This window comes from Schistocerca gregaria, chromosome 1 (genome assembly GCF_023897955.1).
Source record: "Schistocerca gregaria isolate iqSchGreg1 chromosome 1, iqSchGreg1.2, whole genome shotgun sequence".
NCBI classification, from domain to species: Eukaryota; Metazoa; Arthropoda; class Insecta; order Orthoptera; family Acrididae; genus Schistocerca; species Schistocerca gregaria.
This window is the reverse complement of record NC_064920.1, coordinates 749,849,915-749,867,194: the sequence shown is the minus strand read 5'-3', so window position 1 is coordinate 749,867,194 and position 17,280 is coordinate 749,849,915. Positions and strand designations below refer to the sequence as shown.

At 40.9% G+C, this 17,280-nt stretch overlaps 1 protein-coding gene across 2 annotated transcripts in view; it reads left to right on the top strand.

Moving 5' to 3' along the window:
* Positions 1–17,280, top strand: part of LOC126267656 (methyltransferase-like protein 17, mitochondrial) — a 113,421-nt gene that overhangs the window by 76,203 nt on the left and 19,938 nt on the right. Inside the window, exon 8 of one of the 2 annotated variants that reach the window (XM_049972959.1) lies at positions 11,386–11,524. In XM_049972959.1, the coding sequence (XP_049828916.1) occupies positions 11,386–11,524 (139 nt within the window). Of the gene's footprint in view, positions 1–11,366; positions 11,525–17,280 lie in introns of those variants that run through there. The other variant, XM_049972965.1, reaches the window with a different exon arrangement.

The following is a 17,280-nucleotide window of genomic DNA, read 5'->3' as shown; positions in this document are numbered from 1 at the left end:
CTTAACCATGGAAAACATTACAACACATTCTAACAGGTGAATGTATAATCATCATATAAACATTAGTCTGGCTGACGAACTTAAGTAAGGCTGTTTTGCACATGGCACAGAGCTAACTGTATCTACCACCTGCGCCATCATGAGATAACCTCTTGTGGTTGGCTGTGGAGGCGTGCGCCGTTTGATTATGCATGCTAACTCTATAGGGTTACAACAGTCGTATCATGTAGCATTGGAAGTGTCTGCGTTACTTTGATACTGTGAATTAACAGAGCAGCTGTAAATAATTCTGAATTTTTATTGCATTGCCAAGGATCTAGGAATACGAAGGAATTGTTCCCACAAATCAGAAGTGCTTGATGTCAAAGAATTGCACCAATTTACTTTCTATTTCTTCCTAACTTCACTGAGTTTATCATGAAATCACAAGATTATTTTCTCATGGCACTGACTTTTGATCATGTCATCCTCTAAGTTTCCAGTTGACTGAAGACTACAAATAACAATGACCCATCCAGACTTTTCACACTATACAAATCTGTAATTGCAGAGATGGACTTAAGTAATTATAGTGCTCACTTCTTTTTTAGAGTTAGTTTTTAATCTATGTTGTTAGCAGTGTGATATGTATTTGTAGTGATATAGAATAATGTTATGAACGCTGAATGATTTCATCACTGAATGATTCATAACATCATGCCAACAAAGCCATTATTTCCAGTCAACTCTGTATGTCATTCTGCAATTTTGTGGTTCCATTTGTACAACCGAAATGAAATGTATAACGTACACTGAAATTAAAATGAGACAGATGCTAACAAAGTAAGTAAACTGTTTACTATTTCAAAAGTAATCACCCTAACTGTTAATACATTTAACCCACTGTTTTGTGGAAAAAAATGGACCCAATCATGCACCATTTCATCAACGACCACAAATGTCTTACTTAAGGGCTCAAAAAATGTGAAAATCGTATGGAGTGGAAGTGGGAGGAGGGGGGGGGGGGGGGATCACAGACAGTGCAAGGGCTTTCCAGCGAAACTTCTGCAGTGTACTGGAAAAAACCTTGGCAAAATGTGGGCAGGCATTATCCTGAACAGAATGATGCCGTCTGTCAACTTTCCTCAATAATTGGACGTGGCATTCAATTTTTGCAAAGTACCACTGTGCATTAATTGTGGCACTGTGTTCCATAAAGTCAATGAGCAGTGTGTTGACTGATGCCATCAGTTGCAAGATAATGTCCACCCACTTCTTGCCAAGGTTCTTTCGACTACGCTGAAAAAATTTTGCTGGGAAGCCCTTACACATCCTTCTTACACACTAGAACTTTTCCTACATGCACAAACATTTCTCCATGAAGGCATTGATTGTCTTGTCTCACAACGGGGTAAATGTATTTAAGAGTTATGCTGATTGCTTTTGAAATAATGAAGATGATGATGATGGTTATGATGATGATGATGTGTGTGGTTTGTGGGGCATTCAACTGCACAGTTATCAGCGACCATACAAATTCCCAATTTTGCTCAGTCCAATCTCGCCACTTTCATAAATGATGATGAAATAATGAGGACAACACAAACACCCAGTCATTTCGAGGCAGGTGAAAATCCCTGACCCCGCCAGTAATCGAACCCAGGACCCCTTGCTTGGGAAGTGAGAATGCGACCGCGAGACCACAAGCTGCGGACAAATAATGAAGAGCGTACTTACTTTTTTCCATCTATCTTTCTTTCATTTGACTGCTCTATATATTTTACATTATTTTCAACTCACAATTCAGGAGTGTACATCAAATGTAAATGGTTGCTATAACCTACTAGATCTCTTACAAAGAAACAATCTTGGGTATCATGACGGAAGGTCACTGTAGCTAGACTGAATACTATAACATCAAAATCCATAAAAAAAGTAGTGCAAAATATATCTATTTAAAAAAGTAGATAGCAAAATTGCTTGATGTCTTCATAATAGTTGGCCTCCATTCCTTTCAAACTGTGTGTCTTGAGCAGCTGTGGCTTAAATTCAAAGAAATAGTGTTGCCAGCAATTGAAAGTTTCATAATAAGCAAATTAATTAGAGATGAACAGATCTCCTGAGGCATGCAAACATGTCAGGACACTGTTGCAGAAGCTTGACAATGTTTTACAGAAGCTTGAAAATTATAGCGGACTTCAGTATGGGATGATTTAATAGTTGACACTGTGGAACTGTCTCAAAATTTGGCAGAAAATTAAGAGAGATTTTGTCCTTATACACAGTATACCAGTGGCAAGTTACAATCAATATCTTCACTGCATGATGACACCACCCCAAAAACGGAGTTGTTAAGCAGTTTTCTGAAATTTCATTACTAAAGATGATGCAGTGCATATTACAGCATTCAAGTTGAGAACAGCTGCCGACATGAGTAATTTGTAAGTAGATACCCTCAGAGTAGTGAATAATTTACTGTGAGTCTTCTGGTCAAGATAGTATATCACTTAAGTTCTTTTTGGGGTCTGCTGATGAAGTAGCTTCATTTTGAGCAGTCAAATACAAACCACTTACTTGACAAAAAAATCTGTAACGAAAGACTGAGATGTCTATTGGTAGTGCATGCATTGTCTGCACAAGTAACTCTAAAGCATTTACTATTAGACATTTATTAGTGGTACCAATGTGTGTTGTCACGATATTGTAGTAATCATTAAATTTAGTGGCTGCTGAGTTGAATGTGTCACAATTTCTGCCAGAGCTGTTTTGTGGGGGCTCAATTTAATTTGGATCCCTATTTTGGTTTATTTCTTGTTTAATGACGTTCCAGATTGTTTTTGCCATATTCTTGGAAGTGTTTTAATTTTTGAGCAGAGTACAAATGTTTCATTTTTTAATAGCTAACAGAAATTTCAATAGCAAACAGGAATTTCAGTTGTGCCTAATGTTTTTATTCGCTTAACATTTTTGTGGCAACTACATTGTGCCAATGAAAGATGATATTTTTCTTTGCAATGCAGCCCCCTTGTATTTCTTCATCCATTTGATCCCCAAGACATGTTTTTATTTACCAATTAGTTTTACTCTGTGCAAGATAATCAATGAAAAATCCCTTTTGAAAACCAGGACATACTGGTCATAACTAATGGTGTGTTGACAGGTGTTCACCTGACTTGTAAATTCCATTCTATTCACACTATTTTGACTGACCCAGCTGTCTTCTTCAAATGCTGTGAGCGGTGTTGTTATGTGTTCTCAGACAACCAGCCCAAGCAGTGATTACACATAATATAACTCTCAGCACCAGAAATAAACAGTTGGCTCAGTCATCAAAATCTCGTGAAAAAAAAAAAAAAAAAAAGTTATGAAATCAGCAACTCGGCTGAATATGTGAAAATGCATCATTAACCAGTTTCCCCAAGAAAACTTGAGAGATCACACTGACCATAATCATTTTGGTAGATAGGACCAATTTCAACTTCATGAGTGTACTGTCTCCACCTTCCACCCAAATGTTTTATCGCTATCCCATTCCTGAAAAATCTCACCACATTAGCGGCTGTTGAAACTGAAGAAGCACTCCCCTTATTATACTTCGCCGTATTTGGATCCAAAACAAAGTATTTTATGATATTAATGCATTCCAGATTATTTAATGAAACACATACAACAAAACTACTTTTAAAAATGCTAAAAACAAAATTATTGTGTAAATTGGCTTGAAGAATTGCATTCTGTGTAGCTAAAATAAAATCTCATTGATGACAGTAACACCTCTATGCTGGATGACAAATATTTCTCCTGTTGCTGCTGTTCTTCTTTGTCCTCCTTTGCTTTAATCCCTTTCTTTTAACCTCTAGTTATAATCAGCCTTTTCTGTTGTATCCTTTAATGCACAAGTGACTCTTGCCATTTTACTAGATTTAAAGTCCCTCCTTGTCCCTCTCTTTCCTACTCACCTGCATATAAAATTTGATACAAAACACTTTTGTTGTTTTGGTAAAACATTCACCATTTTCAGGATACTTTTACCTTACATAAGGCTGTTTTCTCTATGCATGATAACTTTGTAGGCACCGTATGTTTTAATGTTTGATATATGGGGTTGTTTGTGTGAGTGCTTTCATATATAGTTTTGCCTACCTTTTGTCGATCGTATCTTCAATATTTCCATCCTTTCATGTGTGTGGTTAGATGAAGCTATATTTCATCGGCAGTAGCTTATGTGCGTTTGAAATTTTCATTACAGTGATCAATTTCACATGCTTATCTTTTTGCTCATATTCATAACTTTTACAAGGCTCTCGTATCTCCTATGTGCTTTTGTGGTTATCCTGTCGTGTAAAATGTACTCCCCTCCCCCCCCCCCCTTCCTCTCTCTCTCTCTCTCTCTCTCTCTCTCTCTCTCTCTCTCTCTCTCTCTCTCTCTCTCTCTCTCTCTCAGGTAAACAGATTTTCTTATGCTTCTGATAGCTTTGTGCAAATGATGGTTTATTCTTATCTATATTGTGTTGTAACTTTCAATTTGGGCTACAACATTTACATTGTGAATTGTCTAAGGTGAAACTGGGCCAGTAACCACTAGTACTACGTACAAGAGAGCTCAACACTTTGCCTGACATTTATCAGAGGAAGACACATTGAAAAGTTGCATGTTTGTAACAAACTGAATTATCTGCAAAATCTACCATTTCGTGTGTTAGTATTATTGACACTGTCACGTCTCACTATCTCCTCTCATGGTGACTTCTACTGATGGTAAAATTCTACTTTTCGTAGAGTCGTTCTCATTGCATTGGGACTGTACTGATGATCTGCTGATGTCACAAGCATTGTGTGTCTCAGTAATTTTAAAATTGTATAAATTACAGGAAAGTTCCTCACAAGCATGTTCACTCTTTGTGCTGTAATACACATATAAAAAAAAGTTTTGCGTCACTTCGGTTTCGAGAGTTCTGGAACCTGTACAGGAAACTGTAATAGAGATCAACATAAACAACATTTCTGCCCTTTTTTATTGCTCATGAAAACCACATATTGCGTGTTGTACCACCATACAGTGAGACCTTCAGAGGTGGTGGTCCAGATTGCTGTACACATCAGTACCTGTAATACCCAGTAGCACGACCTCTGGCATTGATGCATGCCTGTATTTGTCATGGCATACTATCCACAAGTTAATCAAAGCACTGTTAGTCCAGATTGTCCCACTCCTCAATGGCGATTTGGCTTAGATCCCTCACATCATCTTTCAATCTATCCTGGGTATGTTCGATAGTGTTCAAGTCTGGAGAACATGCTGGCTACTCTAGTTGATCCACGTCGTTATCCTGAAGGAAGTTATTTACAAGATGTGCATGGTCGGGGTGTGAATTGTCATCCATGAAGATGAATGCCTCGCCAATATGCTGCCGATATGGTTGCACTATCAGTCAGAGGATGGCATTCACGTATCGTACAGCCGTTACGGTGCCTTCCATGACCACCAGCGGTGTAATTTGGCCCCACATAATGCCACCCCAAAACAGCAGGGAACCTCCACCTTGCTGCACTCACTGGATAGTGTGTCTATGGTGTTCAGCCTGACTGATTGCCTCCAAACATGTCTCCGATGATTGTCTGGTTGAAGGCATATGCGACAGTCATCAGTGAAGAGTACATGATGCCAATCCTGACTGGTCCATTCAGCATGTTGTTTGGCCCATCTGTACCCCGCTGCATGGTGTTGTCATTGCAAAGACGGCCCTCGCCATGGACATTGGGAGTTAAGTTGCGCATCGTGCAGTCTATTGTGCACAGTTTGAGTCATTACACGATATCCTGTGGCTACACGAAAAGCATTATTCAACATGGTGCTGTTGCTGTCAAGGTTCCTCCTAGCCATAATCCATAGGTAGCAGTCATCCACTGCAGTAGTAGCCCTTGGGTGGCGTCAGTGAGACATGTCGTTGACAGCTCCTGTCTTTCTGTATTTCCTCCATGTCCAAACAACATCGAGCGAGGTGGCGCAGTGGTTAGCACACTGGACTCGCATTCGGGCGGACGACGGTTCAATCCCGTCTCCGGCCATCCTGATTTAGGTTTTCCGTGATTTCCCTAAATCGCTTCAGGCAAATGCCTGGTTGGTTCCTTTGAAAGGGCACAGCCGATTTCCTTCCCAATCCTTCCCTAACCCGAGCTTGCGCTCCGTCTCTAATGACCTCGTTGTCGACGGGACGTTAAACACTAACCACCACCACCACCACCACCACCACCACCACCACCTCCAAACAACATTGTTTTGGTTCACTCCAAGATGCCTGGACACTTCCCTTGTTGAGAGCACTTCCTGGCACAAAGTAACAATGCGTATGCAATCGAACCGTGGTATTGACCATCTAGGCATGGTTGAACTACAGAGAACATGAGCTGTGTAGCTCCTTCATGGTGGAAAGACTGGAACTGGTTGGCTGTCGGAATCCCTCCATCTAATAGGTGCTGCTCATGCATGGTCGTTTACATCTGTGGGAGGGTTTAGTGATGTCTCTGAACAGTTAAAGGGACTGTGTCTTGATACAATTTCCACAGTCAATGTCGATCTTCAGGAGTTCTGGGAACCAAGTGGATGCAAAACATTTTTTGATGTGTGTATATGCTTATCTTGCAGACAATTAATTTACGACACCAAGAAAATAGGAGAAATACTTACTTAAGCCTACCCCAGCTGATCATTTTTTATTTTTTAACAAAAAATGTTTTATCGCTTTCACGGACACTTGGTTCGATTGTTGACACATCAAGATGTTTTGAAGAAACCAAGTAAACATAAAACTGTTGTAGCCTCTAGCTACAGCCAAATGTCATCTGTCTGCTGTTTAAAATACACTTCTGTCCAAAAGCAATATGAGTGCAACACATTTATGCTTTCAGACAGAGCTAGCTTTTAAGTTACAAGAAATGTGCTTCATCAAAAAGTTTGATTATCAAAATTCCACCAGGAAAATTGAAAGGTCAATTTACAATCTACCTTATGAGAACACATGGGAAATAAACTGTTTTCTATTTTGTGTAACACTGTGCATTATGCTGTGCACGGTGCATTAAGTCGTTCATTGTAATTCATCTTGAAACTATTTAAGTTAATGCACTCTGCCTTTTTTTGTATTTTATATGCTAAGAAACAGCAGAGTAATTAACAGATGTCTTTTGTGTACATATAATATGGCTTTTCAAAGCAAAGCTGTGCTGTAGGGGTTGACTTTATAGACTGGCAAATACACTCTTCTTAAATTCCAGCAGCAAACTTCTGCCGATGATGACTGAGAAACATATTTAAGTTGTTCAGACATAAATCCCCCTTCCCTTTGGTGCTTTCATTTCCTGTTGTAGGATAAAGAAGTTAATACGTCATGATATATGTATACAATATTGGTTAAAATAACTGGAGTGGTTGTTCCATTATGTATTTGCTGAACAGGGAGAAACTTTAAAATATAACCAGCCACGTAAACACCAAAGGCTCATAGAGTTTTTGGGTTCTATTTACCATGAAAACTGTTGTTGCTTGTCAAACCACATGCCCCATATAATGAATAACTATAGGGCATTGTCCAAAATAATGTTTAATTGCAGTAACCTACAGTTTACTATGAAAAGTTATTGTTTTCAATAATGTTAAAGAGGAATTGTTATTATTCTGCAAATATTATTTGATTCTGAACCAGCTTGCAGCATATTTGACATTGTCAGATAACAACTGAATGTGAGAATCATAGATAAAGTGACTTTTGTTTGGGTGAGTGCATTATTTAAGTGATGTGTGTGCAGTATGTGTGGGCAGAATTCGTGACTAACCGGCTAGCAATTGAATGGTGGCCGGGTGGCTCCATGTGGGTTTTTCATGGACCACTCCTGATGTCAGCATCCAGTAGCTGTTAAAAGTTACAAGTTGCATTGTGCTTATTTGTGCATGTGCAGTGCAAACTGTGCTGGGCACAAGGAAGCACGAGGTGTCAAATGAGAGTGAGTTTGATTACGCATCCAGTGGTATAAACATAGGATCTGGAAATGACATACGAGAGGAGATACAGAGACAAATAGGTTTGAATATAACTAATGCAGTAATTAATTTATAACTTTTAAATGTTCATCCCACAGAGAGATTGAGCACTCAATTTGTAGGCCTTGTAAAGACTCATATGGATCTACTTACATGATCATTAAATCTAATAATTAAGCTGCGAGAGACATTTCAGTTTAAAAATTAACTGAAATCAGCATTTCTTATGAATGAAGACAAATTCACAGACAGCATGCCAGTACGTGTTGGCAGTGAGTACTGTTCACTTCATGCATCATTTAGATGTTAAGATTTATTGTTTTACTATCCATTTTTATAGTTAAGTGCTAAATTTGCATAGTTTATCCCATAATATAAATTTCATTAAAGATACATGATTTCTAATGACAGCAGTGGAAAGAGGAGACAAATTACAATAAAACTGATATACCATTCACATTTATACCATACATAGTAACAGGACCATGAGAATAAACAGTTCTCATTATTGAAAGCATAAAGTGTAAACTTTGATTTGAGAGCAAACTGTGGCACCTAGAAATTGAGAAATTGTTATTACATGTTTTTACTGTGTGGAATTTTAGCGCATAGTTAGTGGTGTAAACAGAATTTTGATCAAACTTTTGTGTAAAAAGTTGTACAAAAGGACTGGTAATACATGAAGCCCTTAGTTAACGTCAGTGGGCATGCTTTTCGTGGGTGGGATGCCAAGAGTTGGAGAATGGCATCAGTTTTCTGGACGAGGTGAGTATGTCTATAAAGTTCCTCAGGGGTCTTTTGTCAGGAGTCCGGCAGTCGACTGGTCTTCAGTTGGTGATTCAGTACAATCAGAGTTGGGGAGAGTTGTATGAGTGGTGGTCCAACTGCACTCATTATTTGTTTGAAATATTTCATGTTCTGTGGGACTTATACATTTTCCATCACTGTTTGGACTCTGATTATTTTTGCACAGTGTCTGACTTAGTCTCAAATACAGCTGTGGGACTTAGAAATATTCTACCACTGTTTGGGATCTAATTATTTTGCACAGTGTGTTACAGAGTTGTGGGAACTTCAGTTAAATTTCTTAACTGATTGACATTGATGGCAGTGAATCAATGTGTCGACTAATCAGTTCGTTGGAGAGGGTATTTCAATGTATTTATAGCTGTGAACACAATGTGGTATTTTGCATCTAATTTTTTAATTTATTAAATTTATTTTATGATGTTATCCACTGTGGGGGCATGTATCATTTTATTAATTCACCATAATAACTTCTGTTGATCACAGTTTAGTAAATGGTTAATTGAGTGGCAGACTGTGTTAAAACTTAAATCATTTGTAGTTAGGTACATGATTTGTAGCAGCATTTACATTCAACCTAGCAGATAATGGAATTCTGATGAGTCATTGGTAACTTTTCTACAGTTTTGTTTAAATTTAAAGCCTTCTAATTTAGGAAGAAGTAGTCTTCGTCCCTAGATTAACAGAGAGAGAGAGAGAGAGAGAGAGAGAGAGAGAGAGAGAGAAACTGTTTGTACTATTAAATTTTTAAATAAAACTGGGTTGCAACTGATGTCATTATATGTAACAGAAAAGAAGTGTAAATACTCTGTACCTGACCATTTTATGTTCTCATGCTATCAGTAATATCTACACTCCTGGAAATTGAAATAAGAACACCGTGAATTCATTGTCCCAGGAAGGGAAAACTTTATTGACACATTCCTGGGGTCAGATACATCACATGATCACACTGACAGAACCACAGGCACATAGACACAGGCAAGAGAGCATGCACAATGTCGGCACTAGTACAGTGTATATCCACCTTTCGCAGCAATGCAGGCTGCTATTCTTCCATGGAGACGATCGTAGAGATGCTGGAGTAGTCCTGTGGAACGGCTTGCCATGCTATTTCCACCTGGCGCCTCAGTTGGACCAGCGTTTGTGCTGTACGTGCAGACCGCGTGAGACGACGCTTCATCCAGTCCCAAACATGCTCAGTGGGGGACAGATCCGGAGATCTTGCTGGCCAGGGTAGTTGACTTACACCTTCTAGAGCACGTTGGGTGGCACGGGATACATGCGGACGTGCATTGTCCTGTTGGAACAGCAAGTTCCCTTGCCGGTCTAGGAATGGTAGAACGATGGGTTAGATGACGGTTTGGATGTACCGTGCACTATTCAGTGACCCCTCGACGATCACCAGAGGTGTACGGCCAGTGTAGGAGATCGCTCCCCACACCATGATGCCAGGTGTTGGCCCTGTGTACCTCGGTCGTATGCAGTCCTGATTGTGGCGCTCACCTGCACGGCGCCAAACACGCATACGACCATCTGTGTCACCAAGGCAGAAGCGACTCTCATCGCTGAAGACGAGACGTCTCCATTCGTCCTTCCATTCACGCCTGTCGCTACACCACTGGAGGCGGGCTGCACGATGTTGGGGCGTGAGCGGAAGACGGCCTAACGGTGTGCGGGACCGTAGCCCAGCTTCATGGAGACAGTTGCGATTGGTCCTCGCCGATACCCCAGGAGCAACAGTGTCCCTAATTTGCTGGGAAGTGGCGGTGCTGTCCCCTACGGCACTGCGTAGGATCCTACGGTCTTGGCGTGCATCCGTGCGTCGCTGCGGTCCGGTCCCAGGTCGACGGGCACGTGCACCTTCCGCCGACCACTGGCGACAACATCGATGTACTGTGGAGACCTCACGCCCCACGTGTTGAGCAATTCGGCGGTACGTCCACACGGCCTCCCGCATGCCCACTATACGCCCTCGCTCAAAGTCCGTCAACTGCACATACGGTTCACGTCCACGCTGTCGCAGCATGCTACCAGTGTTAAAGACTGCGATGGAGCTCCGTATGCCACGGCAAACTGGCTAACACTGACGGCGGCGGTGCACAAATGCTGCACAGCTAGCGCCATTCGACGGCCAACACCGCGGTTCCTGGTGTGTCCGCTGTGCCGTGCGTGTGATCAGTGCTTGTACAGCCCTCTCGCAGTGTCCGGAGCAAGTATGGTGGGTCTGACACACCAGTGTCACTGTGTTCTTTTTTCCATTTCCAGGAGTGTATGTAAGTGACACTTCTGTTTCACTATGGTTGCAGCATTGTTATCATCTGACGATGGCCTAAGAATCCAAAAGCTAGTTCATGCTAAAATAAATAATATTTGCAGATTATCATGAAAATGCTATTTTTTTTAATATTGTAATGTTCTGTAATACAGAGCATCCAGTTAATGTATTGTTTTCTCTTTGGCATTATTTTTTTCTTGATAAAACTCAGTTAACAGGCTGTTTTAAGTTTTGTTTCAACTTCACTTTCGTCCTATTTTATAGGTTTCTTGCCATGTTCTAGTGCCCTCATGATCATTCTTGTCCAAGAGCATTTGAAGATAAAACCCCGTGCAATTTTGAAGTCACCTATGAAAGTCTACCTATTGGAAACCGAGGGAAGCTGAAAAAGGAGCTATTTTCATATGTGGTTCTCGCAAAAGGTAAGTTTTAAATGTTATTAATTCCTGTCTGTTTTATTGGAACAAGCATAATGTCATTTTACTTCACCAGCATTGATTTTTGGTCACTGTCAATTGAATTGCTTACCTGACTTTTTAATCTACTTAAAATCTACAAACAAAAGTTTAGATTTCGTTCTTTATATAAACTCAAAAATTTTCCACATATAATACTACACAAAATCAAAAATATAAAAGAAATGATTTATTAACAAAGTTTTGCTTTCAAATTTCCCTAACACTCAGTCTGAAGTGCATACTACTATCTTCTCTTGGTTCTGCGTATTGCTCTGCTGCTTTGTTAACAGTACAGCCAAGCTTAAACTTAAAAGTTAAACATATAGACTCAATAAAATAGAAAGAAACTTCCCCATGGGAAAAATACATTAAAAACAAAGATTCCAAGACTTACCACGCGGGAAAGCGCCGTCAGACAGGCACATGAACAAAACACACAAACACACACACAGAATTACGAGCTTTCGCAACTGGCAGTTGCTTCGTCAGGAAAGAGGGAAGGAGAGGGAAAAATGAAAGGATGTGGGTTTTAAGGGAGAGGGTAAGGAGTCATTCCAATCCCGGGAGCGGAAAGACTTCCCTTAGGGGAAAAAAAGGACAGGTGTACACTCGCACACACACACATATCCATCCGCACATACACAGATACAAGCGTCTGCACACACATATCCATCCGCACATACACAGACACAAGCGTCTGCTTGTGTCTGTGTATGTGCGGATGGATATGTGTGTGTGTGCGAGTGTACACCTGTCCTTTTTTTCCCCTAAGGGAAGTCTTTCCGCTCCCGGGATTGGAATGACTCCTTACCCTCTCCCTTAAAACCCACATCCTTTCATTTTTCCCTCTCCTTCCCTCTTTCCTGACGAAGCAACTGCCAGTTGCGAAAGCTCGTAATTCTGTGTGTGTGTTTGTGTGTTTTGTTCATGTGCCTGTCTGCCGGCGCTTTCCCGCTTGGTAAGTCTTGGAATCTTTGTTTTTAACATATAGACTCAGAAATATACAGTATTTTGAATGTTTCTGGAGGCACTGATTTTTCAGTGTAATGCTCTCTACATTTGTGACTTTCACTAAGCCACACATACTACATGTGTTGTGCCAAATGGCAAATACCTCTAAAATGAAGGCTAAGCCACTTAGCATTTGAAGTCAGGTTATCCTGCAGTTTTACTTAATTAGTCAGGAGGCTTTGCTGATGGTGATTTGACCTATTCCAGCTTGACAGGTCAATTATAATACATTCACCGAAAGGCAGTGATGGAAAACTGAGTCACAAAAATTTGAACAATAAAAAATTCTCATGTTTGGGGCCTGGGAGCACCTTATACATCTCCTCCACTTTCCCTGAAAGAGTGCACCACGAGTGAATTCAACAATCACACTGGGGCCTAAATTTATGGGTAACAATATTTTAATTTAATGTAACAATTCAAATTTCAAAATGTGAGTACAATTGTTACATCAGAATGTGGTGACTACAGTTGGCAATACAGGACTCTGATGGCAGCAGCATCACAAAGGTAGCCAAAGCTGATTTTAGACACAATTTTAAGGGGTATAAACAACTCAGACACTTGGATGACAAAGATTAGAACATAATGTGAAAGTAATCATACATGTTTACAGCCTTTTGTTATCAATAAAGGAAATGTATGACCTCTAGCATTATTAAGTGATTTAAAGGGCCCAGCATGATTAGTAATGAATGGATTACATTAAAAAGTCCTCCTTGCCAGATTACAGTCTGTCTTTTCAAGGTGACTTAAGCACACAGTGTAAAATGTCCATACAGTGACTGGGCAATCACCATGTTGGCAGAATTTGCTTGCTAGCTTGACAGTAAGGTACATTGAAAGCATGAAACAGAATTTTGAAACACAACAGTTTGTTTCACTTGTAATCAGGAAGGACTGAAGCATTGTAAGTGAAATTATTTGAAGTTCGTTAGCAGTACTGATTACATCATCTAAGTACTGTTTCAGTTATTGAACTATCAAAGCAAAGAGGCAAAACAGAAAATATATTAATGTGTGAAAGGTGCCAGTTTGACTATGTGATTAAATCTTTCTGAGCATCAAACAAAATGAAATATAAAATAAAATGATACAACTACAAAACATGCTGTTCTTCATAGCATTAATGCATCTTACAAGCAAATTAGAATAAACATCTGAAGGATGATTCCTTCAACCCAAATTTATATGATGGCAACAGCAAGGTAATGAAGTTGAGTTAAAATGAATAGAAAGATTGTAAAAATGTTCATGACAATGAAACATTATGAATTGAACAAATAAGTACAAAATAGAAGACTACCCTTTAAAACATTCACAAAAGTAAGAAATTCTTAAACCAAATACAAAACAATAGTTTTAATTCAAGAAAATAATCCTAGCTGGGGGTTTCAAAATTACTGTAGAAAAATAAAAGTTGCCATTAACTCTGTATTTCACCTTGTTACAGCCCATTTGAACTAGGACAATACACATGGTCATCTGGAAAAGCCGTATGCTCTCTACTACCTAATTTAACAGTAGTATATAGCCATGTTCAGTTCAGAATAGCAAGCAGGGCAGAGGGCACTGCAGGAAAAGTTATTTTGAGTAAGATATTGTACCAGTGAAATGCCATAATATGGACGGCAGCTCAATCTGGTGTGATTTGTTGCTACTCCCGTGCCATTAACTGATCCAAGGACTTGAGCAAATTGGTATTGTTAGTACCTGGAAGAACAAATGCGACAGGATGTGTACAGAGTGGGAACTTAAATTCTGGAATGAATAACAGGATTGGTTTAATAGTAGCATTCAAAGTTTCTTTCAAATGTGTGGAGAACCGAAATTCAGGATATTGTAATGGGATGCTTTTAATAGAAGTCTGCTGTTATTCAGTGATATTCAGTGTGTGGGAAGTGAAAATCTAATAGTAACATACAAAGGAAACTGGAGGGAGGTACCTTAATGTATAATCAGCTGGTTCTTACGCCATAGAACAAAGATTGTGTTAATTCAACTATCAGTAGTTTTTTAGTTTCTTCTAATAACAGAGAAATGTCACAAATAGAGGTGCTGATGTATAAAGCTAACTTGGTACAAATTTAGTTGAGCTATACTGGCAAGTTTGTAACTCTGCAGCAGTGAAAGCTGTGAGTGTCTGCGAACCATGACAGACTACCTGATAGTCTTTTGTTAGCCAAGCTATGTACTTGTCAATAAAAAATTTCTAGGAAATAGAGAAAGTGTAAAGGCTATTTCCTTTCAGTTCTTAGTTCACACAGGAAACAGGTATCTGCAAGTGAAGAATAAGTTTGGGGTTCTCTTGAGTCAACTTCACAGTAATACAGTTAGCACACAGTGATATAAAATTAAAAGTGAGGGGATATATCATCCAAAGAGTTATTTATGTGTTGAGATATTCACAAGGACGTGAAGTGGGGATTCAGGATGAATTAAGATCGAATTGAACTTTTTTTGTAGGCCAGTCTGTATGGCCAACACTAATATGCCCACTTGGGCATGGACGGAGTGTATGTTGTAAAACATACACTCCTGGAAATTGAAATAAGAACACCGTGAATTCATTGTCCCAGGAAGGGGAAACTTTATTGACACATTCCTGGGGTCAGATACATCACATGATCACACTGACAGAACCACAGGCACATAGACACAGGCAAGAGAGCATGCACAATGTCGGCACTAGTACAGTGTATATCCACCTTTCAGCAATGCAGGCTGCTATTCTCCAATGGAGACGATCGTAGAGATGCTGGATGTAGTCCTGTGGAACAGCTTGCCATGCCATTTCCACCTGGCGCCTCAGTTGGACCATCGTTCGTGCTGGACGTGCTGACCGTGTGAGACGACGCTTCATCCAGTCCCAAACATGATCAATGGGGGCAGATCCGGAGATCTTGCTGGCCAGGGTAATTGACTTACACCTTCAAGAGCAAGTTGGGTGGCACGAGATACATGCGGACGTGCATTGTCCTGTTGGAACAGCAAGTTCCCTTGCCGGTCTAGGAATGGTAGAACGATGGGTTCGATGACAGTTTGGATGTACCGTGCACTATTCAGTGTCCCCTCGACGATCACCAGAGGTGTACGGCCATTGTAGGAGATCGCTCCCCACACCATGATGCCGTGTGTTGGCCCTGTGTGCCTCGGTCGTATGCAGTCCTGATTGTGGCGCTCACCTGCACGGCGCCAAACACGCATAGGACCATCTGTGTCACCAAGGCAGAAGCGACTCTCATCGCTGAAGACGACACGTCTCCATTCGTCCCTCCATTCACGCCTGTTGCGACACCACTGGAGGCGGGCTGCACGATGTTGGGGCGTGAGTGGAAGACGGCCTAACGGTGTGCGGGACCGTAGCCCAGCTTCATGGAGACGATTGCGAATGGTCCTCGCCGATACCCCAGGAGCAACAGTGTCCCTAATTTGCTGGGAAGTGGCGGTGCTGTCCCCTACGGCACTGCGTAGGATCCTGCGGTCTTGGCGTGCATCCGTGCATCGCTGCGGCCCGTTCCCAGGTCGACGGGCACGTGCACCTTCCGCCGACCACTGGCGACAACATCGATGTACTGTGGGGACCTCACGCCCCACGTGTTGAGCAATTCGGCGGTACGTCCACCCGGCCTCCCGCATGCCCACTATACGCCCTCGCTCAAAGTCCGTCAACTGCACATACGGTTCAAGTCCACGCTGTCGCAGCATGCTACCAGTGTTAAAGACTGCGATGGAGCTCCGTATGCCAAGGCAAACTGGCTGACACTGACGGCGGCGGTGCACAAATGCTGCGCATCTAGCGCCATTCGACGGCCAACACCACGGTTCCTGGTGTGTCCGCTGCGCCGTGCGTGTGATCATTGCTTGTACAGCCCTCTCGCAGTGTCCGGAGCAAGTATGGTGGGTCTGACACACCGGTGTCAATGTGTTCTTTTTTCCATTTCCAGGAGTGTAGTTTGTAGTACATGAGGTATTGCTAAAGTTGTAGTTACCTTATTAAGTTGATTTTGAATAGCATCTATATCTTTTATTATGTCATGAAGGAGTTCATAATGAGGCACCAACTGTTTAGTGATGAGTCAGATTTGTTGTATGTGAGACCATAAACTGTCTTAATTGTGTCCTAAAGGGAAATGGAGTCTACACAAGATGCTGAATTGTGTCACTCAGGTGTATTTGAAAATGCTGAGTTGCATCTCCAGTGGCTGCTTGGAGACCAGCACTTGTAATGGTGCTGGGCTGCATCTATTCAGTGGCTGTTGAGCATTAGATGGCTGATCCAGAGGCTTGTGATCTGCACTTTTGTAGTGCAAGTTTTCAAATTTTGTAAACTTTGAATATAACTTCACCATTTCAGGCTGTGGTGAAAACTGTGTGGTAAAAATGTCTCAACATAGCGAAATAATGCAAACATATACAAGACCATTCACCAGTAGAGGTGGATAATAAAAAAATAGAGGAGTAAGTAAATGATTGAAACAACACTGGAATGGGCACATTGCTTAATTATGGGACAATGGGAGGTGTGTAACATACAACTGTAACAGTAGGATGCATTAATAGCACAGGGGTCTACTGATGATACAGAACAGAGTTAAAACCTCAAAAGCCACATTAGAGGACAGAATGGAATGCAGCAGAGAAAAGGTGTTAACAGTGGCACTGTTTGATGAAGGACAGATGTCCACAACAGATTGGCTGTTGCTCAT